This window comes from Heptranchias perlo, unplaced genomic scaffold (assembly GCF_035084215.1).
Source record: "Heptranchias perlo isolate sHepPer1 unplaced genomic scaffold, sHepPer1.hap1 HAP1_SCAFFOLD_237, whole genome shotgun sequence".
Taxonomy (NCBI): Eukaryota; Metazoa; Chordata; class Chondrichthyes; order Hexanchiformes; family Hexanchidae; genus Heptranchias; species Heptranchias perlo.
Window position 1 is genome coordinate 173,128 of NW_027139249.1, and position 16,386 is coordinate 189,513.

Genomic DNA, 16,386 nt, shown 5'->3' on the forward strand with positions numbered 1-16,386 from the left:
CATGACCTTACTGAATGACGGAGTAGGCTTGAGGGGCCATATGGCCTACTCCTGCTCCTATTTCTGACGTAGGTCAGCGAGCACAGGGAGGGGTGATGGGTGAATGGGACTTGATGCGAGTTAGGACACGGGACAGCAGATGAGCTGATGGTTACAGAGGGTCGAAGGTGGGAATCTGGCCGGGAGAACATTGGAATGGTAACATAGTAAAAAGGTCCCAGGGCGTTTCACAGGACCGTAATCTGTCACCAAGCCATGTGAGGAGATATTAGTGCAGGTAACTAAAACCTCAGGTACGAGAGCAGGTCAGAGGCTGGGTATTCTGCGGCGAGTGACTCACCTCCTGACTCCCCAAAGCCTTTCCACCATCTGCAAGGCACAAGTCAGGAGTGTGATGGAATACTCTCCACTTGCTTGGATGAGTGCAGCTCCAACAACACTCAAGAAGCTCGACACCATCCAGAACAAAGCAGCCCGCTTGATTGGCACCCCATCCACCACCCTAAACATTCACTCCCTTCACCCCCGGCGCACTGTGACTGCAGTGTGGACCATCCACAGGATGCACTGCAGCAACTCGCCAAGGCTTCTTCGACAGCACCTCCCAAACCCGCGACCTATACCACCTAGAAGGACAAGAGCAGCAGGCACATGGGAACATCGCCACCTGCACGTTCCCCTCCAAGTCACACACCATCCCGACTTGGAAATATATCGCCGTTGCTTCATCGTCGCTAGGTCAAAATCCTGGAACTCCCTAACAGCACTGTGGGAGAACCGTCACCACACGGACTGCAGCGGTTCAAGAAGGCGGCTCACCACCACCTTCTCGAGGGCAATTAGGGATGGGCAATAAATGCTGGCCTCGCCAGCGACGCCCACATCCCGTGAACGAATAAAAAAAAAAGTCAAAGAGGTGGGTTTTAAGGGCTGTCTTAAATGAGGAGAGAGAGGCAGAGAGGTTTCAGGAGGGAATTCCAGAGCTTTCACGTGCCTGACATGAGCCATTTGGGAGAATCCCCCCTTCCAGGGACCGTAACTGAGCAGACTTGGTATAACTTTTTTCAGGTGTGTATAGAGCGGCCGACACACAAACTGAAGTATCATCATGCAATGAAAACAGGCACATCTCTCACTTCCTTTACTGCGTCAGGTGCCTCACAAGTGTGATTTTCTCCAAGTTATCGTATCGCTGATTTCTATCTGGTTTTGCTCCTTTTACCTGCTGCTCCCCCGGTTCCCCTGTCTACATTCCACGGGAACAAAAAAAGCTTGATTTAAGCATCAGGATTGAGAAGGAACTCGGCGTTGACAGTATGAAGCTCTCACTCGGTCTGATAGCGACGATCTTCGTGAGCTGTAAGTGTTTGATTATTCCCCCAGGGACAGGGCGAGGAGTTTGGTGTTCTTCCCTCCCTCCATATTTTCTTCAGGAGAGGAGGGAGAGAGAGAGTGGAGGGGAAAGGGAAATGGTGAAAGGACATAGGAACAGGAGGAGGCCATTCAGCCCCTCGAGCCTGTTCCGCCATTCAATGAGATCGTTTCCAATCTGTAACCTAACTCCATGCACTCTCCTTGGCTCCATATCCCTTAATACCTTTGGCAAGCAAAAATCTACCGATCTCAGATTTAAAATTATTAACTCAGCTAGCATCTATTGCTTTTTGTGGGAGGGAGTTCCATACTTCTAACATCGTTTACATGAAAAAGTGTTTCCTAACTTCTCTCCTGAATGGCCTTGCTCTGCTTTTAAGGTTATATCCCCTTGTCCTGGACTCCCCCGCCAGCGGAAAAAAATTAAGAACAAAAGAAATAGGAGCAGGAGTAGGCCATAGGGCCCCTCGGGCCTGCTGCGCCATTCAATAAAATCGTGGCTTGTCTTCGATCTCAACTCCACTTTCCCGCCTGATCCCCATATCCCTTGATTCCCTTAGAGTCCAAAAATCAATCTATCTCAGCCTTGAACATGATGTGGAGATGCCGGTGATGGACTGGGGTTGACAAATGTAAACAATCTTACAACACCAGGTTATAATCCAACAATTTTATTTGAAAATCACAAGCTTTCGGAGGCTTCCTCCTTCACCTGACGAAGGAGGAAGACTCCAAAAGCTTGTGATTTTCAAATAAAATTGTTGGACTATAACCTGGTGTTGTAAGATTGTTTACATTTGTCAGCCTTGAACATGTTCAACAACTCAGCATCCACAGCCTGCTGGGGTAGAGAATTCCAAAGATTCACAATCCTCTGAGTGAAGAAATTTCGCCTCATCTCAGTCTTAATTCTGTCTATCGATCCTATCAATTCCATTCAAAATCCTAAAAATCTCAATCAAATCACCCCATAACCTTTTATATTCCAGGGGATATAAGCTTAGTTTATGCAATGTCTCCTCATAACCTTGGAGCCCTGGTAACATTTTGGTGAATCTGCGCTGCACTCCTTCGAAGGTCACTATATTCTTTCTAAGCTGCGGTGCCCAGAACTGTACACAGTACTCCAGATGTGGTCTATCCAGGGCTTTTTATAGCTGTAGCAAAGCTTTCCCCGCCTCCCCCCCACCTTTGTAATCTTGCCTTCTTATAAAGGCTAACATTCCATTAGCCTTTTTGATTATTTTTTGTACCTGACTACTACATTTTAGTGATTTGTTTACATAGACCGCTAAATCTCTTTGCACCTCCACTGTTCCTTGCTTTTCACCATTTAAAAAAAATACTTGGATCGATCGTTTTTTGGTCCAAAATGGATGACCTCACACTTATTTGTGTTGAAATCCATGTGCCACAGTTTTGCCCACTCACTTAATCTTTCAATGTTTCTTTGTAATTTTATGCTTCCATCTACACTACTTGCTGTGCCAACCATCTTTGTGTCATCGGCAAACTTGGATATATGGCTCCCTATTGTGTTATCTAAGTCATTAATAACTATGGTGAATAGTTGATGCCCCAGTGCAGACCCCTGTGGGTCACCACTAGTCACTTCCTTCCAATTCAAGTACATACCCATTATCCCACTCTCTGTCTTCTACCGCCTAACCAATCTTAGCTCTTATGTGGAACGAATGCCATCTGGAAGTCCATATAAACTACATCCATAGACATTCCCCAGTCTACTGCTTTAGTTACTTCCTCAAAAAATTCAATTGGGTTCGTTAGATATGACTTGCCCTTTACAAATCCATGTTGGCTCTCCAATCCTCCTGCTGATTACCACCTACCGCCCTCCCTCAGCTGATGAATCAATACTCCTCCATGTTGAGCACCACTTGGAGGAAGCACTGAGGGTAGCAAGAGCACAGAATGTACTCCGGGTGGGGGACTTCAATGTCCATCACCAAGGGTGGCTCGGTAGCACCACTACTGACTGAGCTGGCCGAGTCCTGAAGGACATAGCTGCCAGACTGGGCCTGTGGTAGGTGGTGAGAGAACCAACACGAGGGAAATACCTACTTGACCTTGTCCTCCCCACTCTACCTGTCACAGATACATCTATTCATGACAGTATTGGTAGGAGTGACCACCACACAGTCGTTGTGGAGACGAAGTCCTATCTTCACTGTCCATCGTGTTGTGTGGCACTACCACTGTGCTTAATGGGATAGATTCAGAAGAGATCTATCAGCTCAAAAGTGGGCATCCATTAGGTGCTGTGGGCCATCAGCAGCAGAAGAATTGTATTCCACTACAATCTGTAACCGCATCGCCTGGCATATCGCTCACTCTACCATTTCCATCAAGCCAAGGGATCATCCCTGGTTCAATGAGGAGTGTAGAAGAGCATGCCAGGAGCAGCACCTAAAAATGAGGTACCAACCTGGTGAAGCTACAACACAGGACTACATGCATGTTAAACAGCGGAAGCAGCATGCCATAGACAAAGCTAAGCCATCCTGCAGCCAACGGATCAGATCAAAGCTCTGCAGTCCTGCCACATCCAGTCATGAATGGTGGTGGGCAATTAAACAACTAACAGGAGGAGGAGGCTCCGTGAACATCCCCATCCTCAATGATTGTAAACAATTTTACAACGCCAAGTTTTAGTCCAACAATTTTATTTTAAATTCCACAAGCTTTCGGAGGCTTCCTCCTTCGTCAGGTGAACGGTGTGGAAAACTGACGAAGGAGGAAGCCTCCGAAAGCTTGTAGAATTTAAAATAAATTTGTTGGACTATAACTTGGTGTTGTAAAATTGTTTACAATTGTCAACCCCAGTCCATCACTGGCATCTCCACATCATCCTCAATGATGGCAGAGCCCAATATGTGAGTGCAAAAGACAAGGCTGAAGCGTTTGCAACCATCTTCAGCCAGAAGTGCCGAGTGGATGGTCCATCTCAGTCTTCTCCCGAGATCCCCACCATCACAGAAACCAGTCTTCAGCCAATTTGATTCACTCCACGTGATATCAAGAAACGGCTCAGTGCACTGGATACAGCAAAGGCCATGGGCCCCAGCAACATCCTGGCTGTAGTGCTGAAGACTTGTGTTTCAGAACTAGCTGCGTCTCTAGCAAAGCTGTTCCATTACAGCTACAACACTGGCATCTACCCGACAATGTGGAAAATTGCCCAGGTATGTCCTGTCCACAAAAAGCAGGACAAATCTAATCCGGCCAATTACCACCCAATCAGTCTACTCTCAATTATCAGCAAAGTGATGGAAGGTATCGTCGACAGTGCTATCAAGCGGCACTTTCTAATAACCTGCTCATTGATGCTCAGTTTGGGTTCCGCTTGCACCACTCGGCTCCAGACCTCATTACAGTATTGGTCCAAACATGAACAAAAGAGCTGAATTCCAGAGGTGAGGTGAGAGTGACTGCCCTTGACATCAAGGCTGCATTTGACTGATTGTGGCATCAAGGAGCCCTAGTAAAACTGAAGTAAATGGGAATCAGGGGAAAACTCTCCAGTGGCTGGAGTCATACCTAGCACAAAGGAAGATGGTAGTGGTTGTTGGAGGCCAATCATCTCAACCCCAGGACGTTGCTGCAGGAGTTCCTCAGGACACTGTCCCAGGCCCAACTATCTTCAGCTGCTTGCATCGATAACCTTCCCTCCATCATAAGTCAGAAGTGGGGATGTTTGCTGATGATTGCACAGTGTTCAGTTCCATTTGCAACCCCTCAGATAATGAAGCAGTCCATGCCCACATACAGCAAGACCTGGACAACGTCCAGGCTTGGGCTGATAAGTGGCAAGTAATATTCGTGCCAGACAAATGCCAGGCAATGACCATCTCCAACAAGGGAGAGCATAACCACCTCCCCTTGACATTCAACAGCAATACCAACGTTGAATCCCTCACCATCAACATGCTGGGGGTCACCATTGACCAAAAACTTAACTGAACCGGTACATAAATACTGTGGCGACAAGAGCAGGTCAGAGGCTGGGTATTCTGTGGCGAGTGACTCACCTCCTGACTCCCCAAAATTGAAGTCAATGGGAATCGGGGAAAACTCTCCAGTAGCTGGAGTCATACCTAGCACAAAGGAAGATGGTAGTGGTTGTTGGAGGCCAATCATCTCAGCCCTACCACCTACAAGGCACAAGTCAGGAGTGTGATGGAATACCGTCCACTTGCCTGGATGAGTGCAGCTTCAACAACGCTGAAGCAGCACGACACTATCCAGGACAAAGCTGCCAGTTTGATTGGCACCATATCCACCATCTTAAACATTCACACCCTCCCCCACCGGCACACCGCGGCTGCAGTGTGTACCATCTACAAGATGTAGTGCTGCAACTCGCCAAGGCTTCTTCAAAGCAGCTCCCAAACCCGCGACCTCCACCACCTAGAAGGACAAGGGCAGCAGGCAAATGGGAAACACCACCACCTGCACGTTCCCCTCTAAGTCACACACCATCCTGACTTGGAAATATATCGCCGTTCCTTTATCGTTGCTGGGTCAAAATCCTGGAACTCCCTACCTAACTGCACTGTGGGAGAACCTTCTCCACACGGACGGCAGCGGTTCAAGAAGGCGGCTCACCACCACCTTCTCAAGGACAATTAGGGATGGGCAATAAATGCCGGCCTCGCCAGCGACGCCCACATCCTATGAATGAATAAGAAAAAAATCAGCTCAAATTTCTCCAAGTGCTCAATCACCCTATTCTTAATGTGGAGAAGCCGGTGATGGACTGGGGTGGACAAATGTAAGGAATCTTACAACACCAGGTTATAGTCCAACAAATTTATTTTAAAATCACAAGCTTTCGGAGATTATCTCCTTCGTCAGATAATCTCCGAAAGCTTGTGATTTTAAAATAAATTTGTTGGACTATAACCTGGTGTTGTAAGATACCCTATTCTTAATTATGGATTCCAATAAGGTCCCCACAACAGATGTTAGGCTAACGAGTCCATAATTTCCTGGTTTCTCTCTCTCACTTTTCTGAAATAATGGAATTACTTTTGCAATTTTCCAATCTAAAGGGACAATTCCTTAAGATTATAGCTGATGCATGTGCAATTTCCAAACCATTTCCTTTAAAACCCAAGGGGGAGTCGTTCAGACCCTGCAGATTTGTCAGTGTCACTATTTTTTCTAACACTGTTTTCTTGCTTACGCTAACTTCAGTGAGTTCCAGTCCTCAATTCATTATTAGTTTCCCTGGAATGTCAGGTATATTATCCTCTTCTTCCATTGTGAAGACAGACACAAAGTAATTATTCAGTAAGTTTGCCATTTCCTCATTTTCATTTGAAATATTCCCTATACCTGCTTTTAAAGGGCCCACTTGACCCTTTTTCTTCTATTGTTGACCATGGCTACTTTTTTTGGTACTGATGCCAGTGTCCCATGAAATGGAACCCCTTCTTCCCACAACACTCCGTCAGCCATGTGTTCACCTTTCTCATCTGCTTGTCCTTAAGCTTCTGAACACATGACTCTGGAAATAATCCTGAGATTACCACTGTGAGTTATTGGGTATAACACTCCTGTATATATATTATATAATAACATATCATGTTTTACTGGGTATAACACCCCTGTCTATATATTATATAATAACATACCATGTGTTACTGGGTATAACACTCCTGTATATATATTACATAATAACACACCGTGTGTTACTGGGCATAACACTCCTGTATATATGATATAATAACATACCATGTGTTACTGGGTATAACATTCCTGTATATATATTACATAATAACATACCGTGTGTTACTAGGTATAACACTCCTGTATATATATTACATAATAACACACCATGTGTTGCTGGGCATAACACTCCTGTACATGTGATATAATAACATACCATGTGTTACTGGGTATAACACTCCTGTATATATATTATATAATAACACACCGTGTGTTACTGGGTATAACACTCCTGTATATATATTATACAATAACACACCATGTGTTACCGGCTATAACACTCCTGTATATATATGATATAATAACACACCGTGTGTTACTGGGTATAACACTCCTGTATATATATTATATAATAACACACCGTGTGTTACTGGGTATAACACTCCTGCAAATATATTGTATAATAACTCACGGTGTGTTACTGGGTATAACACTCCTGTATATATATCATATAATAAGACACCATGTGTTACTGGGTATAACACACCTGCATATATATTATATAATAACACATGGTGTGTTACTGGGTATAACGCTCCTGTACATATATTATATAATAACACACCGTGAGTGACTGGGTATAACACTCCTGTATATATTATATAATAACACACCATGTGTTACTGGGTATAACACTCCTGTATATATATTATATAATAACACACTGTGTGATACTGGGTATAACACTCCTGTATATATTATATAATAACACACCATATGTTACTGGGTATAACACTACTGTATATATTTTATATAATAACACACCATGTGTTTCTGGGTATAACACTCCTGTATATATATTATATAATAACACACTGTGTGTTACTGGGTATAACACTCCTGTATATATATTACATAATAACCCCACGTGTGTTACTGGGTATAACACTCCTGTATATATATTATATAATAACACATCGTGTGTTACTGGGTATAACACTCCTGTATATATATTATATAATAACACACTGTGTGATACTGGGTATAACACTCCTGTATATATTATATAATAACACACCATATGTTACTGGGTATAACACTACTGTATATATTTTATATAATAACACACCATGTGTTTCTGGGTATAACACTCCTGTATATATATTATATAATAACACACTGTGTGTTACTGGGTATAACACTCCTGTATATATATTACATAATAACCCCACGTGTGTTACTGGGTATAACACTCCTGTATATATATTATATAATAACACATCGTGTGTTACTGGGTATAACACTCCTGTATATATATTACATAATAACCCCACATGTGTTACTGGGTATAACACTCCTGTATATATTGTATAATAACACACCGTGTGTCACTGGGTATAACACTCCTGTATATATTGTGTAATAACACACCTTGTGTTACTGGGTGTAGCACACCTGTATTTACATCACATAATAACACACCATGTGTTACTGGGCATAACACTCCTGTATATATGTTATATAATAACACACTGTGTGTTACTGGGTATAACACTCCTGTATATATTGTACAACAACACACCGTGTGTTACTGGGTATAACACTCCTGTATATATTGTATAATAACACACCGTGTGTTTCTGGGCAAACACTCCTGTATATATATTATATAATAACACTCTGTGCGTTACTGGGATAAACACTCCTCTATGTATTATATAATAACACACTGTGTGTTACTGGGTCTAATACTCCTCGATATATATTATATGATAACACACCGTGTGTTACTGGGTGTAACACACCTGTATTTATATCACAAAATAACACACCGTGTGTTACCGGGTATAACACTCCTCCATATATTATATAATAACACACTGTGTGTTACTGGGTATAACACTCCTGTATATATATTACATAATAACCCCACGTGTGTTACTGGGTATAACACTCCTGTATATATATTATATAATAACACATCGTGTGTTACTGGGTATAACACTCCTGTATATATATTACATAATAACCCCACGTGTGTTACTGGGTATAACACTCCTGTATATATTGTATAATAACACACCGTGTGTCACTGGGTATAACACTCCTGTATATATTGTGTAATAACACACCTTGTGTTACTGGGTGTAGCACACCTGTATTTACATCACATAATAACACACCATGTGTTACTGGGCATAACACTCCTGTATATATGTTATATAATAACACACTGTGTGTTACTGGGTATAACACTCCTGTATATATTGTACAACAACACACCGTGTGTTACTGGGTATAACACTCCTGTATATATTGTATAATAACACACCGTGTGTTTCTGGGCAAACACTCCTGTATATATATTATATAATAACACTCTGTGCGTTACTGGGATAAACACTCCTCTATGTATTATATAATAACACACTGTGTGTTACTGGGTCTAATACTCCTCGATATATATTATATGATAACACACCGTGTGTTACTGGGTGTAACACACCTGTATTTATATCACAAAATAACACACCGTGTGTTACCGGGTATAACACTCCTCCATATATTATATAATAACACACTGTGTGTTACTGGGTATAATACTCCTCTATATATTATATAATAACACACCGTGTGTTACCGGGTATAACGCTCCTGTATATATTATAGAATAACAAACCGTGTGTTACCGGGAGAACACTCCTGTGTATATATTATATAACACACCGTGCGTTACTGGGTATAACACTCCTCCATACATTATATAATAACACACCGTGTGTTACTTGGTGTAATACTCCTCTATATATTATATAATAACACACCGTGTGTTACTGGGTATAACACTCCTGTATATATTGTATAATAACACACCGTGTGTTACTGGGTGTAACACTCCTGTATATATTGTATAATAACACACCGTGTGTTACTGGGTATAACACTCCTGTATATATATTATATAATAACACACTGTGTGTTACTGGGTATAATACTCCTCTATATATTATATAATAACACACCGTGTGTTACCAGGTATAACGCTCCTGTATATATTATAGAATAACAAACCGTGTGTTACCGGGAGAACACTCCTGTGTGTATATTATATAACACACCGTGCGTTACTGGGTATAACACTCCTCCATATATTATATAATAACACACCGTGTGTTACTGGGTATAACACTCCTGTATATATTGTATAATAACACACCGTGTGTTACTGGGTGTAACACTCCTGTATATATTGTATAATAACACACCGTGTGTTACTGGGTATAAAACTCCTCTATATATATTATATAATAACACACCGTGTGTTACTGGGTAGAACACACCTGTATATACATCACAGAATAACACACTGTGTGTTACTGGGTATAACACTCCTGTATATATTGTATAATGACACACCGTGTGTTCCTGGGTATAACACTACTGTATATATATTATATAATAACACACCGTGTGTTACTGTGTATAACACTCCTCTATTTATATTATATAATAACACACCGTGCGTTACTGGGTATAACACTCCTGTGTATATATTATATAATAACACACCGTGTGTTACTGGGTATAATACTCCTCCATATATTATATAATAACACACCGTGTGTTACTGGGTATAATACTCCTCCATATATTATATAATAACACACCGTGTGTTACCGGGTGTAACACTCCAGTATATATATTATATAATAACACACCGTGTGTTACTGTGTATAACACTCCTCTATTTATATTATATAATAACACACCGTGCGTTACTGAGTATAACACTCCTGTATATATTATATAATAACACATCGTGTGTTACTGGGTATAACACTCCTCCATATATTATATAATAACACACTGTGTGTTACTGGGTATAATACTCCTCTATATATTATATAATAACACACCGTGTGTTACCGGGTATAACGCTCCTGTATATATTATATAATAACACACCGTGTGTTACCGGGAGAACACTCCTGCATATATATTGTATAATAACACACCGTGTGTTACTGGGTATAACACTCCTGTATATATTGTATAATAACACACCGTGTGTTACTGGGTGTAACACACCTGTATATATATTGTATAATAACACACTGTGTGTTACCGGGTATAACACTCCTGAAAATATATTATATAATAATACACCGTGCGTTACTGGGTGTAACACTCCTGTATATATTGTATAATAACACACTGTGTGTTACTGGGTACAACACTCCTGTATATATATTATACAATAACACACCGTGCGTTACTGGACATAACACTCCTTTATATATTATATAATAACACAGTGTGTGTTACTGGGTATAATACTCCTGTATATATTATATAATAAAACACCCTGTGTTACCGGATATAACACTCCTCTATATATTATATAATAACACACCCTGCGTTACTGGGTATAACACTCGTGTGTTTATATTATATAATAACACACCGTGTGTGACTGGGTATAACACTCCTGTATATATTATATAATAACACACCGTGTGTTACCGGGTAGAACACTCCTCTATATATTATATAATAACACACGGTGTGTTACCGGGTATAATACTCCTCTATATATTCAGACCAGTCCTTGAATCACATCAAAGACTCTACATTGATAAGACCATGCAATCCTGCTGACTACGCAAACATATGGCCCAGCAGGAGGCCAGGCCACCAATACCAATCTCAGTTACTAATTAATTAACACTTTCTAACCATTTTGCATTCTGCTTCTTTGCCACGTAGGCATTTTAATATTTTACCGAAAACTGACCACGTTGGGATTCTCATTTATATATTATATAATAACACACTGTGTGTTGCTGGGTATAACACTCCTGTATATATTGTATAATAACACACCGTGTTTTACTGGGTGTAACACACCTGTATTTATATCACATAATAACACACCATGTGTTACCGGGTGTAACACTCCTGTATCTATTGTATAATAACACACCGTGTGTTACTGGGTATAACACTCCGGTATATATTGTATAATAACACACCGTGTGTTACTGGGTATAACACTCCGGTATATATTGTATCATAACACACCGTGTGTTACTGGGTATAACACTCCGGTATATATTGTATAATAACACACCGTGTGTTACTGGGTATAACACTCCGGTATATATATTATACAATAACACACTGTGTGTTACTGGGTATAACACTCCTGTATATATTGTATAATAACACACTGTGTGTTACTGGGTAAAACACTCCTGTACATATTATATAATAACACACCGTGTGTTACCGGGTATAACACTCCTGTATATATTGTATAATAACACACCGTGTGTTACTGGGTATAACACTCCTGTATATATATTATACAATAACACACTGTGTGTTACTGGGTATAACACTCCTGTATATATTGTATAATAACACACCGTGTGTTACTGGGTAAAACACTCCTGTACATATTATATAATAACACACCGTGTGTTACTTGGTGTAATACTCCTCTATATATTATGTAATAACACACCGTGTGTTACTGGGTATAACACTCATGTATATATATTATATAATAACACACAGTGTGTTACTGGGTATAACACTCCTCTATATATATTATATAATAACACACCGTGTGTTACTGGGTATAACACACCTGTATATATTGTATAATAACACACCGTGTGTTACTGGGTATAACACTCCGGTATATATATTATACAATAACACACTGTGTGTTACTGGTTATAACACTCCTGTATATATTGTATAATAACACACCGTATGTTACTGGGTATAACACTCCGGTATATATTGTATAATAACACACCGTGTGTTACTGGGTACAACACTCTTGTATATATTGTATAATAACACACCGTGTGTTACTGGTATAACACTCCTGTATATGTATTCTATAATAACACACTGTGTGTTTCTGGATATAACACTCCCATATATATAAAATAATAAAACACCCTGTGTTACTGGGTATAACACTCCTCTATATATATTATATAATAACACATCCTGTGTTACTGGGTATAACACTCCTCTGTATATTATGTAATAACACACCATGTGTTGCTGGGTCTAACACTCCTCTATATATATTATATCATAACAGATCAAATGTTACCAGGTATTACACTCCTGTATATATATTATATGATAACACACTGTGTGTTACTGGGTATAACGCTCATGTATATATATTATATTATAACACACCGTGTGTTACTGGGCATAACACTCCCATATATATTATATAATAACACACCATGTGTTGCTGGGTATAACACTCCTGTATATATATTATATAATAACACACCATGTGTTGCTGGGTATAACACTCCTGTATATATATTACATAATAACACACCGTGCGTTCCTGGGTATAACACTCCTCTATATATTATATAATAATACACTGTGCGTTACTGGGTATAACACTCATGTATATATATTATATAATAACACAACGTGTGTTACCGGGTATAACACTCCTGTGTATATTGTATAATAACACACTGTGTTGCTGGGTATAACACTCCCGTACATATATTATATAATAACACACTGTGTGTTACTATACATGTTATGGGAATTGTATTGAAAATGCTGTAAATGTCATTAATTTTTACCTGGGTATGGTGTTTATTGGGATAACTTCTCTCTATTACAGATTTCCGATGGTGTCAGGGTGAACTGGGTAAGTAAAGAACTTTTATTACCTGACAGCACAATAGGTCAATCACTCAATGTTGACAGAAATTCTTGGATAGTTGACTAATTCTGGTTCGTTACTCGTCATAAAACTATTGTAAACAATTTTACAACACCAAGTTATAGTCCAGCAATTTTATTTTAAATTCACAAGCTTTCGGAGATTTTCTCCTTCCTCAGGTAAATGTTTCAAGATCTCCTTGAAGCCTACGCATTTATACATATTGAATAATACATGGTGTTTACAGACTGCCCCTGCAACTGCCCGTTGCCAAGGCAATCACCGTGTTCAGACAGAGAGGTGTCATCTGCAGAACCCCCGAATACACATTCAACAAAAAAACAAACAGGGAAAAAAAAACAGAGAAAAAAAAAACACAGAGAGAGGCAGAAACATCCGGAAGGCAGAGAGAGCCAGCAAATGACCCATTATATTAAAAACAGATAACATTTGTTCGCTGGTGGGGTAACGTGTAGCGTGACATGAACCCAAGATCCCGGTTGAGGCCGTCCTCATGGGTGCGGAACTTGGCTATCAATTTCTGCTCGATGATTTTGCGTTGTCGTGTGTCTCGAAGGCCGCCTTGGAGTACGCTTACCCGAAGGTCGGTGGATGAATGTCCATGACTGCTGAAGTGTTCCCCGACTGGGAGGGAACCCTCCTGTTTGGCGATTGTTGCGCGGTGTCCGTTCATCCGTTGTCGCAGCGTCTGCATGGTCTCGCCAATGTACCATGCTCTGGGGCATCCTTTCCTGCAACGTATGAGGTAGACAACGTTGGCCGAGTCACAGGAGTATGAACCATGCACCTGGTGGGTGGTGTCATCTCGTGTGATGGTGGTATCTGTGTCGATGATCTGGCATGTCTTGCAGAGGTTACCGTGGCAGGGTTGTGTGGCGTCGTGGACGCTGTTCTCTTGAAAGCTGGGTAGTTTGCTGCGAACGATGGTCTGTTTGAGGTTGGGTGGCTGTTTAAAGGCGAGTAGTGGAGGTGTGGGGATGGCCATAGCGAGGTGTTTGTCCTCATTGATGACATGTTGAAGGCTGCGGAGAACATGGCGTAGTTTCTCCGCTCCGGGGAAGTACTGGACGACAAAGGGTACTCTGTTGGTTGCGTCCCGTGTTAGTCTCCTGAGGAGGTCTATGCGATTTTTTGCTGTGGCCCGTCGGAACTGTCGATCGATGAGTCGAGCGTCATATCCCGTTCTTACTAGGGCGTCTTTCAGCGTCTGTAGGTGTCCATCGCGTTCCTCCTCGTCTGAGCAGACCCTGTGTATTCGCAGGGCCTGTCCATAGGGGATGGCCTCTTTGACGTGGTTAGGGTGGAAGCTGGAAAAGTGGAGCATCGTGAGGTTGTCCGTGGGCTTGCGGTAGAGTGAGGTGCTGAGGTGCCCGTCTTTGATGGAGATTCGTGTGTCCAAGAAAGAAACTGATTCTGAGGAGTAGTCCATGGTGAGCTTGATGGTGGGATGGAACTTGTTGATGTTATCGTGTAGTCTCTTTAGTGATTCCTTGCCGTGGGTCCATAGAAAGAAAATGTCGTCGATGTATCTGGTGTATAGTGTTGGTTGGAGGTCTTGTGCAGTGAAGAAGTCCTGCTCGAACTTGTGCATGAAAATGTTGGCGTATTGGGGTGCGAATTTGGTCCCCATGGCTGTTCCGTGTGTTTGGGTAAAGAACTGGTTATCGAAGGTGAAGACATTGTGATCCAGGATGAAGCGGATGAGTTGTAGGATGGCTTCCGGAGATTGGCTGTTGTTGGTGTTGAGTATTGATGCTGTCGCAGCGATGCCGTCATCGTGGGGGATACTGGTGTATAGTGCCGAGACGTCCATCGTGGTGAGAAGTGTTCCTGGTTCAACTGGTCCGTGGGTACTGAGTTTTTGTAGGAAGTCTGTAGTGTCGCGACAGAAGCTGGGGGTTCCCTGTACGATGGGTTTCAGGATGCCCTCGATGTATCCAGAGAGGTTCTCACACAGGGTTCCGTTGCCTGATACGATGGGACGTCCGGGTGTGTGAAGCCATCCTACAACTCATCCGCTTCATCCTGGATCACAATGTCTTCACCTTCGATAACCAGTTCTTTACCCAAACACACGGAACAGCCATGGGGACCAAATTCGCACCCCAATACGCCAACATTTTCATGCACAAGTTCGAGCAGGACTTCTTCACTGCACAAGACCTCCAACCAACACTATACACCAGATACATCGACGACATTTTCTTTCTATGGACCCACGGCAAGGAATCACTAAAGAGACTACACGATAACATCAACAAGTTCCATCCCACCATCAAGCTCACCATGGACTACTCCTCAGAATCAGTTTCTTTCTTGGACACACGAATCTCCATCAAAGACGGGCACCTCAGCACCTCACTCTACCGCAAGCCCACGGACAACCTCACGATGCTCCACTTTTCCAGCTTCCACCCTAACCACGTCAAAGAGGCCATCCCCTATGGACAGGCCCTGCGAATACACAGGGTCTGCTCAGACGAGGAGGAACGCGATGGACACCTACAGACGCTGAAAGACGCCCTAGTAAGAACGGGATATGACGCTCGACTCATCGATCGACAGTTCCGACGGGC

At 41.8% G+C, this 16,386-nt stretch overlaps 1 protein-coding gene across 1 annotated transcript in view; it reads left to right on the top strand.

The window, feature by feature from the left end:
* Positions 1-16,386, top strand: part of LOC137310262 (serine protease 33-like) — a 41,278-nt gene that overhangs the window by 1,746 nt on the left and 23,146 nt on the right. The window contains exon 2 of the mRNA XM_067978160.1: positions 1,283-1,359. Coding sequence (XP_067834261.1) covers positions 1,283-1,359 — 77 coding nt within the window. The remainder of the gene's footprint in view (positions 1-1,282; positions 1,360-16,386) is intronic.